This window comes from Cydia pomonella, chromosome 8 (genome assembly GCF_033807575.1).
Source record: "Cydia pomonella isolate Wapato2018A chromosome 8, ilCydPomo1, whole genome shotgun sequence".
Classification (NCBI taxonomy): Eukaryota; Metazoa; Arthropoda; class Insecta; order Lepidoptera; family Tortricidae; genus Cydia; species Cydia pomonella.
The window spans coordinates 4,153,274-4,171,925 of NC_084710.1; the positions used below are offsets into that span (position 1 = coordinate 4,153,274).

Sequence of the window (18,652 nt, forward strand, 5' to 3'; positions counted from 1 at the left end):
ACGCTTATGCTGCTGCTGCTGACATGACTATTTGTACGTTAGGTACATACAAATCGCCATACATTTGACGTGCCCCGTGGTGTGACGTGACGATTTTTTTATGTCAAGAGTTAATGGTAATTCCAATTAGGCTTGCAAGTACACAAGCCGTCTTTTGGCGAACATTCATTCCAGGCATTTAAAGAGAGACTCACAGGTGAAAGCAGATTGGTCGGTTCACATATTTCCGTACCTGCTGTCAGGGTAAGTACGCAGCTCACAATGTACACCCTTCCAACCAGGTTTGTAAGTATACAAGCCGTCTTTTGGCGAACATTTGATACTCACAGGTCTCGTATTGACCGGACATTCGCAGTCCTTGTCGCACATCTTTCCGTTCTCGCTGTCAGAGCCCTTCAAGCAAGGGCGGTCAGTTATCTCTGCAGTGTACTGTACACGAGCCATCTTTTGGCGAACATTTAAACACTCATTTAAAGTGATACTCACAGGTCTGTATTAGCAGGTTCACATTCGCAGTCCTTGTCACACATCTTTCCGTACTTGCCGTCAGGGCAAGCGCGCAGTTGGCAATGTACGCCCTTCCAACCAGGTTTGCAAGTACATGAGCCGTCTTTTGGCGAACATTCGCCGCCGTGTAGACATTCGCATGTTCTGTTGCAGTCGACGCCGTAGGTGCCTGGCTTGCAGGTCTCCATGCACTGAAAATTTTATATAACTTTTAAACTAGGTAATAGGGAATAATACTGTAAACCATAGAGTAACTTATATAATACTATGCCTTAAACAATTTTTTGACAAGTTTTGACAGATTATTTGTTCATCAAGGCGGTTTGTTTACAGTTTCTGCTAGTGGCGTCCCTACGCACAGTATTGCGTCATATTACCTATTGGAACAACTATTACATTCGGACCCAAAGAATTTATGACGTTATTCATTAAACGTGCTACAAGCCTCAATTAGCTATAAATCGTTTATCTTAATTTGTAATTTTGACTCATATATTTGTGAGAAAGCAAAAAAAAAACATAAATTAACCAATAGAGGCTTGTAAAGTTTTACCCATCGCCTATTCGAAAAAGGGCTTTTTCTTCCCTGCTAGGAGGGATCCAAGTGGCACTTTTTTGTTCTAGAACACAATTTTTTTACTTTTTTGCATACAATTTTTTAGCTTTAAATTTTTAATTAAGCTTAAATCATATTATGAAACAATAATTTCCTCATAGGTGATGTGAAAAGCAGTATTTGTCTCATGGTAGTAACATTATTTCCACCTTGGGCGTTAACATTTGAATCCCTCACTACGTTCAGGATTCAATGTACGCCAACGCCGTAAATATGCAATTTTGCTCCCTTGTGACACAATCTACCGAAGCGTTAGCGAAGGTCTACGTTTTGATTAGGGCAATTTGCTTTCGTATGTCCGGATATTCTCCTCTACAGGTCGCAATTCTCAAATGAATCTTGTGAAATTTTGTAAGCATAGAAAAAATAGTAAATAAATAGTAGCTACATTGAATTTTTCTGTCGTTTCGATTTTTTTAGAAAATGTTCTAAATGGTGGAAATTGGCATAAAGGCCTTAAGTGCCTTAACGGTCTATGGCACTTAAAACCATTGTGAGTACACTGTGAAAATGATTCAACGAAGTTGATTTTGGTTTTTACAAGATTTGAGCTTTTTTTTTTTCTACTACGGTGGCAAACAAGCAGACGGCCTGCCTGATGTTAAGCAGTCTCCGTAGCCTATGTACACCTGCAACTCCAGAGGAGTTACATGCGCGTTGCCGACCCTAACCCCACCCCCCTCGTTGAGCTCTGGCAACCTTACTCACCGGCAGGAACACAACACTATGAGTAGGGTCAAGTGTTATTTGGCTGCGGTTTTCTGTAAGGTGGAGGTACTTCCCCAGTTGGGCTCTGCTCTAGATCTGGAATGACATCTGCTGTGCTGTGCCCTACCACACAAGGCGAGATGACATTCACATTGCCCATACCTCTCTTAAATTATCTTATCGACCTTATCGCGAGGTCTACAAATTGAATTGTATTTTATTATGTAATGTAATTGTATCATGTTTAAATGTACATGGAAATAATTTTCTGGGTTAAATTAATTTCATTCATTCATTTATTCTACAGCTCACAGAGCCACTCGTATATACGTATATGTAACCTACATGTGCAAAATACTGGCAGCAGTTCGTTGCACAATCGCAAAGCTTTGTGTGAAAATTAATCAAATAGTTATGTAAGTAAAAAAAGGAGTTTACAGATTTTTAAAGGGTCGGCAACGCGCATGTAACTCCTCTGGAGTTGCAGGCGTCTATAGGCTACGGTGACTGCTTACCATCACCGGACCGTATGCTTGTTTGCCACCGTCGTGGTATAAAAAAAAGTAATTGGGAACTTGGGAAGTACTTATCTAAGTCTTAAGATTTTTTGTGATGTATTGAATGAGTGGATGACCGATCGAATGAGTAAGCGAATGCTTTTTTATTTTTGACTCTATTTAGAGTCTACGAAGGTTGGTTTTTCAAAAGAAATAACTATGAGTAAACTTTGTCTAGGACATGAATATTTATACTTTGTATTAGTATTTAACAATATTGATGTAATGTGGATTTCCACTTTAGTGTTGTAACTTCTTACTAAACAGAAACTTACAGAGTTCAACTTTAACCTTTTTAGCATAGCATACCAACCACCTATTGTTTCAAAGATTAAAAATGTTGCTATGTTTGAAGAAATGTTAATAATAAAATTATACACTCAGCGGTAGAATTTAGCGGACTATTTTTTCAAAATTGAGTGTAACTCCATTGTTAAAACAATAAGAGTGTGTGTAAGCTTAGTATAACACATTCTCACATTTTACCCTTTGAGCCTAGAGCACCGTAGAAAGGTAGCCTGTTTATCGGTATTCTACAGGATACATTTTGGCGAGTGTGCGATGGGATTACATAATCTTATCCCCCCATCTCCGTTTTGCCACCGACGCGGACTTGCGTTTCACCCTTATGTCGTTACCTTACCACTGATTCGCACTAAACGTTACGCATCCACCTTTATCATGCGAACGGCTAAGGAGTGGAATTCACTTCCTGCAAATCTATTCCCAGTCCACTATAACTTGTATCTTTTTAAATCGAGAGTGAATAGACATCTTTTGTTCCATCCTAGACTGGATCGGCACTTTCCATCAGGTGAGATTGTGGTCAAATGCTTACCTTTTTCGTAAAAAAAGTCTCAGGGACGTAACATCGCGTCGGCAAGTCAGGGTCAGGAGAGCCGAACCTAACTAAAGTTTTACTTTAAGGTCGTTTTTAGTTGGCAAATTTTAAAGTCCGGGTCTCGAGAGATACCTGACCAGTTTAGCTTCTTACTGCTGTATAGGTACAATTGTACAGTGAGCTGCAAAATTCCATGGAGAAATTATGAATTCTTTTTTTTATACTACGTCGGTGGCAAACAAGCCTAAAGGTAAACAGTCTCCGTAGCCTATGGACGCCTGCAACTCCAAAGGAGTTCCATGCGCGTTGCCGACCCTGACACTCCGCATCCTCGTTGAGCTCTGGCAAGCTTACTCACCGGCAGGAACACAACACTATGAGTAGGGTCTAGTGTTTGGTTGCGGTTTTCTGTAAGGTCTGCTCTAGATCTGAAATGACATCCGCTATGCTGTGCCCTATCACACAAAGCGAGATGACATTCACAATGCCCATACCTCTCTTTTGGACTTGGTTTAAGGGCATACCCGGGTCCAAAATTCATTGATAAAGTCGACATGCACATTTACGGCTGATGGTAACCTTACCTTTTCGCCCTTTTACGGCTGACGGTACATCGCTTACCTTTTCGCCCGTATAACCCGCTTCGCAGTGGCAATGTCCGGTGACGTGGTGGCAGCTCGCACCGTTGGCACATTCGCAGCTCCATTCACACTTCTCCCCCCATTTTCCAGATGGACACCTGAAGATGACACGAGCATTAGCATAGTATTGAGGCTTATTATTTATATAAGAATTCAAGTCTTGGACACCCTTTACATCTCTAAGGATATCTTAATGATCTTTTTTTTGAAGTGAAAACTTCTTTAGCGGCGCTGTGCACTTTTTGTGATGGGGAAAAAATGTTAAGCTCGCGACAGGTCACGTGACCGACAGATTCGTCAGATTGAAAATTCGTAAGACGGACACGTGATCGAAAAACTGTTACAAAGTCATTGAAGCCAGTAGACTAGTGAGGGTCAAATCTTGGAAGCTAAATTTGATCCACTTTTGCATACATTCATATGTAAATCGAATGACAAGATGTGGCCACGGGAACTCTGTGATAAAACAACGAAAATAATTGTGTTTGGGGTTGTTAGAATTGTCTCGATGAGTCAGTTTCATGAAAAGAAAGTACAGTTGGCGATAAAAAGCTTGTACCAAAATTAATTACTTGCCAAAAACTTATTTAGCATTAGAAAAAGGGTAAAATCTAGACGAAGCTTTTTATCGAAAAACGCTTTAAAAAAGTAACTATTACTTATGAAACCAAAAGAATGTAAGTATTTGTTCTTACTATATAATTGTTACATATTTGCTGTGACTTGTTGTTCAAAAGTGTTTTTCAATAAAAAGACACGTCAAGATCGTTTACCTTTTTCTTAATGCTAAAAATCGAGGTATACTAGTTTACTAAGTAGGACGACGGACGTGGTAAAAATCAAGTCCTACCTAGTCGTGCCGTACTTTGAATACCTCGCCTGCTTACTATTTCTGCTGTCGACTGTACTTATTCAGGATACAGCATTCAGAACCTATTTCTAACCGTCGGATTGAACTAATCACAAATTATTGCAACATTTATTTCCAAGAAAGATATTCTACAACACACGAGTTCAACACTATTGGGTTTAATACCATAGCTGCATAGCAGAAGAGAGCGAAAACTTTCTAATAAAGAAACCCCTATAAATTCATATAAAGGGGCAAATAAATAACAACGTGGAATAAATTTAACAGCGCATCAATTTGGCAATCCAGGTCAATCAAGAGCGCATTACAGGCATGCAAGTATTGCATATTGAATTTCGCAATCAACTCACTCGGGTATCATCCGTGTTTGGGTTCAACAATCAACGCATGTTTGACACACGCCAAAATACATTTGGTTTCTCAGTTCGATGATCAGTTGGCAACTTACGAGGATTTAACAACTGGAGAAGACTTGTGTGTAATTTTTTGCCAATACAGTCTGCCGATTTTTGCGGGGGAGGGGCACGTCAAATGTATATGTATGTAAATAGCCATGTCAGATAAACGTCAGTCCATACAATACATATGATCGTTGGCCGAGGTCTCGACAGAGTGGTAAGCTCTTAAAGACAAGTTCGGTTGTGAAATCCTCCAAAGTAGGCAGTAATTTTTGAAAAAACAAAAACTTCATCATAAGATAATATTCAAAGTGCGAAACGGAATACTTTATTTTAACTTGTAATAGGTACTTTGGGTCAACAGAAATTTGAATAAGTTAAATAAACCAATTTAACCAATTATGTAGTTTCCCTTTCAAACTACGTACCTAATCACGTTCTTTTAAAGAACGAACACGGTTCCATTAATAATGTATGCACCTAAAAAACTTTTTGTTCGATTTTACATTATTATATGAAAAACAGTTTTTTTTAATATTTAACAGATTGAACACATATCGGTGAAAGAATAAGGAACAAAGATAAATGGCGTAAATTTACGTGGCTACAAAGTTTTCTTCGACAATTCACCTCTATTTCAAATTCTCTTGGGTATGAGATTTTAATTCTGTAATATTACCTGTTAGCGCAGACCTCGCCGCCCCAGCCAGGCGCGCAGTCGCATTCTCCTGAGAGTGGGTGACATTTACCGCCGTTTTGACACCGGCAACCCTGAGGACAGGCAACTTGCGCTGGGCAGCGCTCTTCACACCTGTAGACAATATGATTCTGTTAAAACTAGTTTACGTGACAAGTGCACGATGGGGAACAAATCTTTTTACATTAGATATATATATATATATATATATATATATATATATATATATATATATATATATATATATATAGATATATACATTCTTTATTCATACCTACAACATACATGGCATTGACACCAGAACAAACAAAAAAGTGTAAAATAATAAACCGGCCAAGTGCCAAATCTATAAAAACGGTCACCCATCCAAGTACTGACCCCGCCCGAGGTTGCTTAACTTAGATGAGAAAACCTCGAGATTGGAAAGAAATATTTATTTTATTCTGTTTTTAGTATTTGTTGTTATAGCGGCAACACAAATACATAATCTGTAGAAATTTCAACTGGATAACTATTACAGTTCATGAGATACAGCCTGGTGACAGACGGACGGACGGACGGACGCACGGGCGGATGGACGGACGGACGGATGGACGGATGGACGGACGGATGGACGGACGGACGGACAGCGGAGTCTCAGTAATCAGTCCCGTTTGACCCTTTAGGTACGGAGCCCTAAAAACATGCAAACTTATTCATGCATTATAATCACCACAAACTTGATAAAGACTTTATCTTTCCCTATGTCAGAAGGTTGAGCTGCTGTATAAACTTGCAAATGGACTTTTAAGTTCACGTATAGATCGTGTCATTCACGACGACGGTTGGCTTTACTCGTATTGTCACGATATTAAAGGTTAGATTTGACAAATCTGCGCGTCATCGTGTTTGACACGAACTGTTTAACGTTTAGGATTGTTCTGTTCGGCCTTTGTGAAATCAGTAATATTATCTAATACGGTAACTACTGCGGCCTTTATAAGAATATATTTCCCATCTGATTTTGACCTTTATTTGAAAGTCATATGGTTCAATTTCGCATAATTCCTGACAGCCTTATGCCTTATAAAGAGTTAATTTAAAAATAAGAACAGTGGCCCCGTAAACACTGGTACACGCGCGCACGCCCCGCTCACCGCATCACAAGACCTATTCTTGCATTGGCACCAAACGTGTCGCCAAACGTCGGCTCCGCACATGCTTTCTCGCACGCCTCGCCTCGTCAACCCGGAGCACAGGCAAATTCTCCGGTTAAAGACTACAGTGGTTATAAACTTTTTTCGTGCCATTGTACAAGCGAAATAGCTTTCAAATCAGTAAAACACACTTACAATGGTCCCGTAAAGCCCGGTACACACTCGCACGCGCCGCTTGCCGTATCACAAGAAACATTCTTGCTTTGACACATCTCTATACAGTTGTCGCCAAACGTCGGCGCCGCACAGGCTTTCTCGCATTCCTCGCCTCGCCAACCCGGAGCGCAGGCACATTCTCCGGTTTGAGACTACAGTAGTTAAGAATTTTTTTCGTGCCATTGTAGAAGCGAAATAGATTTGAAATAAGTAAAACATACTTACAGCGGTCCCGTAAAGCCCGGTATACACTCGCACGCGCCACTCGCCGCATCACAAGTACCATTCTTGCATTGACACGTCTCTATGCAGTTGTCGCCAAACGTCGGCGCCGCACAGGCCTTCTCGCACGCCTCGCCTCGCCAACCCGGCGCGCAGGCACATTCTCCGGTTAAGGGCTCGCAGGTACCGCCGTTCAGGCATTGACAGGAGTTCTGGCAGTTGCGGCCCCATTTGCCTTTTGGGCATGCTGTAACAATAATATTGGATTAGTTTTTGTTGTTTTAATAGACATATTTTATGTCAAAATGCCCGTACAGAGTACATGGATTACCGTCCTTATTTTAGAATAATTGAGCCTCTAACAAGTAAATAAAATTGAGCTTGAAATTCTTAGTTTATGAGATAATTTTAGCTTATGTCTGCGTAGGTTTCTAATGTTTCCACTATTTAGTCATTAATAAGTTAGTTGTTAAAATAACGCATATAAAAAAAATGCATATAGTAACAACTCTGATAACACGAAGGATAATTTCTGAACATAGCGGCTATCTAATAACTAGGATGCACTTCCAAATGGTTTATCGACCGATCCTGATATAGTGCACGGATCACTACTATGACATTGCAACCGTATGACTACATAAGCTCCGTAGGTCATCAAATGCATCATGAATATGAGAAACTACTGAGGGAAGATAAGTTGCCACTGGTTATATCAGTGTATGTAAATTTTGTTAAAAGCACTAGCATATAATAAATAATAGTACTACCGTACCGAAGTTTGACAGCGATTCAGGGCCGAATCATGTTGTCCTTTTCTAATATATGGAACTATCCCTTTCGGCCATTTAGGATTGTCTGTGGTTGTGCATGCAAAGGAACGTCAAGTTTTGCCAACCCTAATAATTGCTCGAGCAATGCTGAGCCGAACGGAGCTGAGAACGCCCGAACGCTCTAGTTTCCTCCCCCTGGCACTAGCTATACATATCATGAACTGGCCCTAAAACAATTTTCGATCGAATCAATCGAATTTGTCTCTAGGCGGCGATAGCGGTATCATTACTCATGCAAGCCATAGGGGCAATAATTATATACAAAATATTGGTGCAACTAATTCCAACACCAATTAGCCTTACTTAATAACTTTGAATATTGAAAGTGAAAGCAATTACCAACCCCACATTATTTGTATAAGCCATTTAGCTGTGTGATCATAAAATATTAACTATACTATTAGCTTAGCACCTCGGCATACATTTTTATATGCAGGAGTGCGAAGCTAATTGATTTGCAGAGTGTACCTACCACAATACATGACAACGCCGGGTATCTGTGCGACCTGACAGTCCTGACACTAAGACTTCGTAGTATTTTGCAAGTAGAATAACGCCTAAGTATGGTAGACTGAGTCATGTATAGCTTTTGTACAGCCTAAAGATGAAAGCTACTAAGACTATTCTGTACTCACCTACATATCACAAGCTGGGCCTCATACTTGGTGCCACACACTCCCATGCACGCACTTATCTACGCACACAAGGCACACATTGCTCCCCATTCGTATCTGGAGCAAATCCCGCACAGTATTATTTAACCGGCCAGTATTTCACCAAAATCTGCGCCCTGTATGCTCAGAAATTACGCTAGAGCGAGTCGAGAATGGAGTACAACCTGAAGATGAAAGCTACTCTCTAAAACTTTATACTCACATGTATCGCAAGCCGGTTCCCCGTACCCATTGGTCGCACGCGCACGTATTCGGCGCTTCCCCTGCACGCAGTTAGCTACCCACGCACACAGGCACGCATTGTTCCCCATTAGTATACGGAGCAAATCCCGCACAGCATTATTTAACCGGCCGGTATTTCGCCAAAATCTGCGTCTTGTTGATCGTTTAGAACTTAAGCTAGAGCGAGTCGAAAGTAAATCTATCACTAAAACTCTTTTGTACTCACATATATCGCAAGCCGGTCCTCCGTACCCATGGTCACACGCGCATGTATTCGGCGCCACACACTTCCCCTGCACGCACTTATCAACGCACACAGGCACGCATTGCTCCCCATTCGTGTCCGGAGCAAATCCCGCGCAGCATTCCTCAACAGGCCGGTATTTCACAAGGATCTGCGTCTTGTAGACTGTTCGGAATTTGACTCGGTATTTGGAGCATCGTGGTGGGACGTTGAAGCACCAGGAGTATTCTTTTTCTTGGTACGGCTGTTGTTCCGATACGCGCACTTTCGTTGTGTATCTGGAAAGGATGGAAGCGATAAGTGCATGAATGGACACTGCATAGTTTAGTTGGAATTCTGATAATATTTATGTTTTATATAAACATTCAGCATCAATAGTTACATTTGTGACTACAAGTTAAAAATAGGTACCTATTCTCTTGATAACTACACAAAATTGGATGTTTTTTTCTATATAAGTAAAAGATTTGAATGGTGCAAATATTGTTGTTAATTCCGCTAGCTAATGCTTAATGTGCCTACATTATGTTCAAAATAAAACTTTCATCAGTGCATGAACAAATATAACACGCAGATGTATACATACTTTGCATGCTTATGTACCACCACAGGACAGCAGCACTTAAATACTTGTTCTAGAAACGGCAGCAACGTAACATACTATTTAAGGTCTCTAACACGGGTTACATTAAGTATCTGTGTCTGTGATTATCATTATTACATGGTAATTCAGTCCTCTGTCTTCAATGTTTGTGTTCTGTATAGTCCAAACCCAGAATAGATAATAGTACATACTATGTACTTATGTAGTTTATGTACATAGTTCTCACAGCCCAACAAAACCGATGTTATACAGCGAATTCCATTGTCTCTCTAATGCATGAGTCGCATAACGAATTTTCTTCCCCGCTGCCTTTTTACAGCTCGGAGCAGTCATGAGTTGTGCGTGCTCGAAAAATTGCAATACGCTGGTGCAAACTATTCTAGTCAGCTACCGTAATATCTTGACGATTTTCGCCTGACATAATACATTGCCTGGTCCAACAAGTAAACATTGACGTACGCTATGTACCGTCGTTACTTACCGACCAACAGATGTACAGTCAGCGTCAAATACTTTGTAGCAACCAAAGTGGCCAAATAGTTCGGTACACCATACTAAATATATGGTGTACCGAATTATTTGGCCATTTTGGTTGCTACAAAGTATTTGATGCTGACTGTACAGGTACAGGAAATACCAATGTCGGCGTGGTGAAATAGGCGCAGTATTACTTGAGGATGAATTCGACAAACAAAAACAGACGAGTAATGTATTGTGGTTAAGATATGAAATTACGTCAGTTTCATTTGTTAGAAAAGTGACATAAGTTTTTGAAAAAATAAATCATTTTTGGTACAAGCTTTTATCGCTGACTTAATTGGAAATAGGGAATTGGGTCTTTAGATTTCAAGATTTGACCCAAGCTAACTAACAGGGCAAGTAAAATAAAACTTAATTAAGCTTGTAAAAAATGCATTTATATTGTATCCAAAGCCAATCTTTCAATGAATGCATCTTTCTGGTACCTTTTTAGATTTATATGCAATAGAATCGGGGCAATCATTGAATTGTTTATAGATACCTATGAAGATTACGAAGAGGGTCCGAATATACCCAATTTAAAGTCATATAAAAGGACGGAACAACCCCTATATTTTGTCAGGACTTAGTCACAATTTTACTCAAAGTATTATGGATGATATGACTTTGTCGGCTATTGGTCAGTTTTTTTTTTAAAAAGATCTTTTAATTTCACCAGTTCCATGAATGGGTTACTCATTACGAGCGTTTTAAGTAGGAATTATGTTTCTGTTTCTGAGCGAAATATGCATATTGCAGTATAATAGAACAATGGCGTTCATTCAATTATGATGAATAGGAACTGTTTTACAAACATGAAACTAGTTTACTGGCGTGTTTAGTTTCAGGAAATACCAAACTTGTATATACGTTTGGAACATTTGTTTCGCATAGTTTGTACGGTCCGACCTTCACGTTATCATCATTGTAGCAAATTCAATTTAAAACATGTTCGAGATCAAAATATTTGCCAGTGGTTTCGGTCTAGAGAAGGCGTGATACCAAGTTCCAGAATTCTAGTTGTCACTTCATTTTTTAAATCCCGACACAATAAAAAAGGTGTCATAAGTTTGACGCCAATGTCTGTATGTCTGTGGCATCGTAAGTCTCAAACGGATGGACCGATTTCGTTGCGGTCTTCTTAGCTATGTTTAATAAAAATCGAGCCAGCAGTTTGAAAAGTATCAGCCCTTTTCCAAAATGATTTAAGGCACTTTTGGCATATAATGTATTTTATTTTTATTTAAAAGCTTGAAAAAACTATTATTAATAAATAATACATTTTAAACCTTGGTTTTGTAAAGTTTCGCTTCGATTAAGTATACACTGAAATAAATGTCATATACTGAGAAGAAGTAACTATAAGGCCTCCAGTGCCCCAGGCTGGAATCGTCTTGGTTTATAATTTATATAGTAGTGTTTCTACTTGAAACAAAAACAAATATTTTTTTTTTAATTATTTAATTCGTTCTAATACTTCTAATAGTTCAGAATGGATATTTAAAGTTTGTTACTTAGCGATACCGCGCCGCGACTTCTAGAAATCTGTTAAGATATTTTTTTTTTTACTTTTAAAGGGTTGTTTTATTATTATTAGTTAGTCTTTTGTGTAGGGGGTTTAGATATGTTATAATCTTATACAGGCTGACCTAGTCACAAACTAAGCAAAGTTTGTGCTATGGGTACTAAGTCGATGATGCAGGTACACACATGAATACAAACCAAAATTTAGTTAGCCTACGGGGACGATATGGATATCAAATGATGCTATAGATATTCATTCACAAGTTTACAGTTAGCTCAATCGAACCTCGGAACGGGTTGTTGTAAGTAGGATGGATTGATTTTATCCCAATAAAACTCAATCAGGACAAGTGCTTTGTGTTCCCCTCAGATGCTGTCACTGTTTGTACTCCCTGCCATATAATATGGACAAAACAAAGGAGACAATAGCGAGAAGGGAGTTCAGATATAAAGTTAAATGACCTGAATGAATACCGTACGGTATCAAAGCTACGTATACATTCGCCGTGTTGCAATGGACATAAGGTGCAAATTTGTCACTGAACAGTGACAATCAGTGAAAAAAAAAAAAAACAAAATGAACAGTAATGTGGCACAATATGCGGGAAACCAAACAAAGTGCGGCGCCGAGAGGAATACCTACACGCGGACGTAGCAAGTTAAAAGGGCGTAGGTACATGCAGTAATGATTTCTCCAGCAAACTCTAACTTAATGATAGTGGGGTAGGTTAGGTTGTACTACGATTTGCTGCTGTTAACGTGAAATATGATAAGAACTGTGGCCAAGGTTATTGACATTAGTTCAAAGAGAATTCATAGCTATCAGGGCAAAGGTTTTTGCGTGGCAACTCCGACTTGACCAGCTAGCATGAGTTGCGTTCTCGCGCGCGAGCCAATACTTTAAGTCGCGCAAGATGTACGGAGTCGGCGCGAGAACGCCAGTCATGCTAGCAGGTCTGGAGGACGCATCAACAACGTCTGGTGAAGACCGACGATCTGGTGGCGGGCAGGTAGCCGTCATAGAATGAAGACAGCGTATGATCAGTCGTTGTAGAGATACTCGGGAAGGTCTATGTCTACTAATAGTGGACTTCTTCCAATTACATGATGACGATGATGATGATGATAATAAATAAGATTATAACAATGATGTGTGTGTGGGTATTATTAAAGGTACCAAAGGAAAAAGATCGTTGTTGATGGAACTTACTTACACTTACATTACAATACAAAGTTAGCTTACATTTAGCAGCGATAGTTGTTAAGGCGAAACAGTCACACTCAGTTTGATAATCCATTGCATTTTGACCTTGATGCAGATAATTCTATTTAAAGTGCACATTGGACTTTCGTGCCGTTAAAAAAAAAGCATTTACGCATTCTCAGGTCAAGAACAGAGTGCCTTTTCGTCGCTTCTACTGACCAAGTTATTGTATCGCAGTTTAAGAGTCCTTATTCCTACAGACGAGCGTATTTTGTAAAATGCTTCCTTTTTCATTCAAGATTACGACGTAACTATTAGTATTTATTCAAAAACTGGTAACGTACTTAAATAATCGTTTCCTAAACTAGCGGCTCCAACAGTTCAAATTTTCATTTTCTCTTTTAAACCTCTTTTTTAATGAGTTTTTTTGGGAGTCTTTTCCAAATTTTGCAGTGAGATGTGGCGTTTCGGTTCTCAATTTTGCTGTAAACAAGAATCATTTGGTACATGAATGACTACAATTTGATTCAACATATCTCGTACGAGGGGCTGGAATGATTAACAATCGAAGATTCATTTGAAAAATCTGATAAAATACCTTCCGAGTTTTCTTCATTTTTTTGGCGAAAACAGGGTTTTATTATATTTTTTTCCCGCAAGTTGTACGCATATTTTGCTTTAAAAATAATATTATAGCAAACTGTAACTTTATGTTAACCTATAAAAAAAAAAACATAACTATGGGACCTACATTACCGTAAATTTATATTTTTTTAAAACACGTATAAATCACGCAGCAGCGACGCCCCGCTCTCAGTCCGCGCGGAGCGCGCTTAGAGGACGGACCTGTGCTCGATTGTCAGGCATTCGTTGCGATCGTAATCAGCTACGGAGTTCCGAGAAGTGCTATATACTGCGATTAGAAAATCTTAATAAAAGTTCATTTTTTACACTATGCTTAACAGACTCTCGCTTATTGATAGATTTTCAGTGGTCCTTTTTTTTATACTACGTCGGTGGCAAACAAGCTTACGGCCCGCCTGATGGTAAGCAGTATCCGTAGCCTATGTACGCCTGCAACTCCAGAGGAGTTACATGCGCGTTGCCGACTCTAACCCCCTCCCGCCCCTCGTTGAGCTCTGGCAACCTTACTCACCGGCAGGAACACAACACTATGAGTAGGGTCTAGTGTTATTTGGCTGCGATTTTCTGAAAAACGCATTTTTACTTGAAATTACGTTAGGATTTGCATTATTATTTTTGACCCGGATGAAGTCCAAGTTCTCATGATGGAGTCAGGAGTTGGTCACCAGAACTCCTAATCTACTCATTATAATCCCATCGTGTTTGGGCTCAAAAGATTTGCCCTGACGAACACCATCGATCTAGATGAGGTCCAGGGTCTCATGATGGAGTCAGGAGTTGGTCACCAGGACTCTTAATCTACTTATCATAACGCCATCGTGTTTGGGCTCAATAGATTTGCCCTGAGGAGCACCATCAATCTAGATAAAGTCCAGGGTCTCATGATGGAGTCAGGAGTTGGTCACTAGAACTCCTAATCTACTCATTATAATTCCATCGTGTTTTGGCTCAAAAGATTTGCCCTGACGAGCACCATAGATCTAGATGAGGCCCAGGGTCTCATGATGGAGTCAGGAGTTGGTCACCAGAACTCCTAATCTACTCATCATAACTCCATCGTGTTTGGGCTCAACAGATTTGCCCTGACGAACACCATCGACCTAGATGAGGTCCAGGGTCTCATGATGGAGTCAGGAGTTGGTCACCAGAACTCCTAATCTACTGATCATAACTCCATCGTGTTTGGGCTCAATAGATTTGCCCTGATGAACACCATCGATCTAGATGAGGTCCAGGGTCTCATGATGGAGTCAGAAGTTGGTCACCAGAACTCCTAAACTACTCATCATAACCTCATCGTGTTTGGGCTCCATAGATTTGCCCTGACGAGCATCATCAATCTAGATAAAGTCCAGGGTCTCATGATGGAGTCAGGAGTTGGTCACTAGAACTCCTAATCTACTCATTATAATTCCAACGTGTTTGGGCTTCTGAGATTTGCCATGACGAGCACCATCGACCTAGATGAGGTCCAGGGTCTCATGATGGAGTCAGGAGTTGGTCACCAGAACTCCTAATCTACTCATCATAACTCCATCGTGTTTGGGCTCAATAGAGTTGCCCTGACGAGCACCATCAATCTAGATCAGGTCCAGGGTCTCATGATGGACTCAGGAGTTGGTCACCAGAACTCCTAGTCTATTCATCATAACTCCATCGTGTTTGGGCTCAAAAGATTTGCCCTGACGAGTACCATCGATCTAGATTAAGTCGAGGGTCTCATGATGGACTCAGGAGTTGGTCACCAGAACTCCTAATCTATTCATCATAATGGTAATTTGATGGTGCTTGTCGGGGTAAATCTATTGAGCCCAAACACGATGGAGTTATGATAAATAGATTACGAGTTCTGGTGACCAACTCCTGACTCCATCATGAGACCCTGGACTTCATCTAGATCGATGGTACTCGTCAGGGCAAATCTTTTGAGCCCAAACACGATGGAATTATAATGAGTAGATTAGGAGTTCTAGTGACCAACTCCTGACTCCATCATGAGACCCTGAACATCATCTAGATTGATGGTGCTCGTGAGGGCAAATCTATTGAGCCCATACACGATGGAATTATAATGAGTAGATTAGGAGTTCTGGTGACCAACTCCTGACTCCATCATGAGACCCTGGACTTCATCTAGATCGATGGTACTCGTCAGGGCAAATCTTTTGAGCCCAAACACGATGGAATTATAATGAGTAGATTAGGAGTTCTAGTGACCTACTCCTGACTCCATCATGAGACCCTGGACTTCATCTAGATTGATGGTGCTCATCAGGGTAAATCTATTGAGCCCAAACTCGATGGAGTTATGATGAGTAGATTAGGAGTTCTGGGGAGTTCTGGTGACCAACTCCTGACTCCGTCATGAGACCCTGGACCTCATCTAGATCGATGGTGTTCGTCAGGGCAATTCTTTTGAGCCCAAGCACGATGGAATTATAATGAGTAGATTAGGAGTTCTGGTGACCAACTCCTGACTCCATCATAAGAACCTGGATGGACTTCATTCGGGTCATAAATAATAATACAAACCCTAACGTGATTTCAAATAACACTGAAACTCTATAGCACTAATGTGCGCAAACGATTGGCATCTTGACTAGGCAGCATGGGTGCGTAGCCACCATGCCAATCGATACGACAACGAAACACTATCTGTCTCTCTCTCGTACTAATATGCACAAACGATTGGCATCTTGGCTGGGCAGCATGGGTGCGTAGCCAACATGCCAAACGTTTACGATACGACAAGGAAACACTATCTGTCTCTCTATCGCACTAATATGCGCAATCGATTGGCTTCTTGGCTAGGTATCATGAGTGCGTAGCCAACATGCCAATCGTTTACGATACGACAACGAAACACTACTGTCTCTCTATCGCACTAATATACGCAAACGATTGGTATTTTGGCTAGGCACCAAGCAAGTGTGTGGCCAACATGCCAATCGTTTACGATACGACAACAAAACACTATCTGTCTCTCTATCGCACTAATATACTTTATTTATACCTGCAGTCATTTACTAACTTCTTCATTTTCCATTGGTGTGAAAGAGACAGAATAAAGAGCAAGGGTTATAGTACACTCTGTAGTCTGTACACTTAGTAGTAGTGTACATAAAAAAAACTACTGTGCATATAAAATAAAATAAAGAGTGCCCATATGATATCATATAACACTAAAATTAATGTTGCTTGAAATTATATTGAAAACTATCAAGATTATTCTAGTCTGCATTGAAACGCGCGTCGCGTTGCCGGCGCTCGCGTACCGAGCGCCAACGCCATCTATCGAGCGTTATTTCGTGAAATCGGAGAACGCTCCAAGGATTAAGGGCTCTTAACATCCAAGGTCAATCGTTATCTAATTGTTTGTGCATAAAACAATATAAAGGATGATTCATCTGCAATGGCCATCTCCGGTTCGTTGGTGAACATATTTTGTAACATATTATTATTCTCTTTATTCATCTTCCTTCTTAGGTTATGCGATTTTTAGGGTTCCGTAGCCAAATGGCAAAAAACGGAACCCTTATAGATTCGTCATGTCCGTCTGTCTGTCCGATTCTTTCACAGCCACTTTTTTCCAAAACTATAAGAGCTATACTGTTCAAACTTAGTAAGTGGATGTATTCTATGGACCGTATTAAGATGTTCACACAAAAATAGAAAAAAAACAATAAATTTTGGGGGTTCCCCATACTTAGAACTGAAACTCAAAAAATCTTTTTTCATCCAACCCATACGTGTGGGGTATCTATGGATAGGTCTTCAAAAATGATATTGAGGTTTCTAATATCATTTTTTTCTAAAATGAATAGGTTGCGCGAGAGACACTTCCAAAGTGGTAAAATGTGTCCCCCCCCCCGTAACTTCTAAAATAACTGAATAAAAAAACTAAAAAAAATATATGATATACATTGTCATGCAGACTTCCACCGAAAATTGGTTTGAACGAGATCTAGTAAGTAGTTTTTTTTTATTACGACAAAATTAAAAAAAAAAAAAAATTTCCATCAAACCCATACGTGTGGGGTATCTATGGATAGGTATTCAAAAATGATATTTAGGTTCCTAATATCATTTTTTTCTAAACTGAATAGTTTGCGCGAGAGACACTTCTAAAGTGAAAAAATTTGTGCCCCCCCCCCCCCCCTGTAACTTCTAAAATAACAGAATGAAAAATCTAAAAAAAATATATGATATACATTACCATGCAAACTTCCACCGAAAATTGGTTTGAACGAGATCTAGTGAGTAGTTTTTTTTTTAATACGTCACAAAATTAAAAAAAATTTTTTTCCTAATATCATTTTTTTCTAAACTGAATAGTTTGCGCGAGAGACACTTCCAAAGTGGTAAAATGTGTGTCCAAAGTGGTAAAATGTTGAACAAGATCTAGCAAGTAGATTTTTTTTAATACGTCTCAAATGGTACGGAACCCTTCATGCGCGAGTCCGACTCGCACTTGGCCGCTTTTTTTAAATATTATTGTTGTTATTTTGTAATACTTAGAGTAAGCGCAAATGGGTACTCCCTTCAAGTATTTGTAGTATATACTATCGCTATTTAGCTCCGATACAATATTTGCGGTCAAGGAATTTAATTTCAGTAACATTTCGTAAGAGGTGATAGTATGAGAATCAAAATGAAAGTCGCTAGGGGCTTTCATATTGTCACTGTGACAAGATCGGTACGAAATGGTACGGAAATTACATTTTTTTACAGCTACAGTCCGCTCGGAAAATTTCCCTTAAGTCACGTAAAAAA

At 39.8% G+C, this 18,652-nt stretch overlaps 1 protein-coding gene across 1 annotated transcript in view; it reads right to left on the reverse strand.

Moving 5' to 3' along the window:
• The window catches only part of LOC133520304 (protein draper-like), a 51,165-nt gene that overhangs the window by 12,963 nt on the left and 19,550 nt on the right, over nt 1-18,652 (reverse strand). The window contains exons 3-7 of the mRNA XM_061854673.1: nt 9,366-9,661; nt 7,414-7,657; nt 5,819-5,950; nt 3,851-3,968; nt 487-698 (exon numbers count right to left, since the gene is read on the reverse strand). Of these exons, the coding sequence (XP_061710657.1) occupies nt 487-698; nt 3,851-3,968; nt 5,819-5,950; nt 7,414-7,657; nt 9,366-9,661 (1,002 nt within the window). The remainder of the gene's footprint in view (nt 1-486; nt 699-3,850; nt 3,969-5,818; nt 5,951-7,413; nt 7,658-9,365; nt 9,662-18,652) is intronic.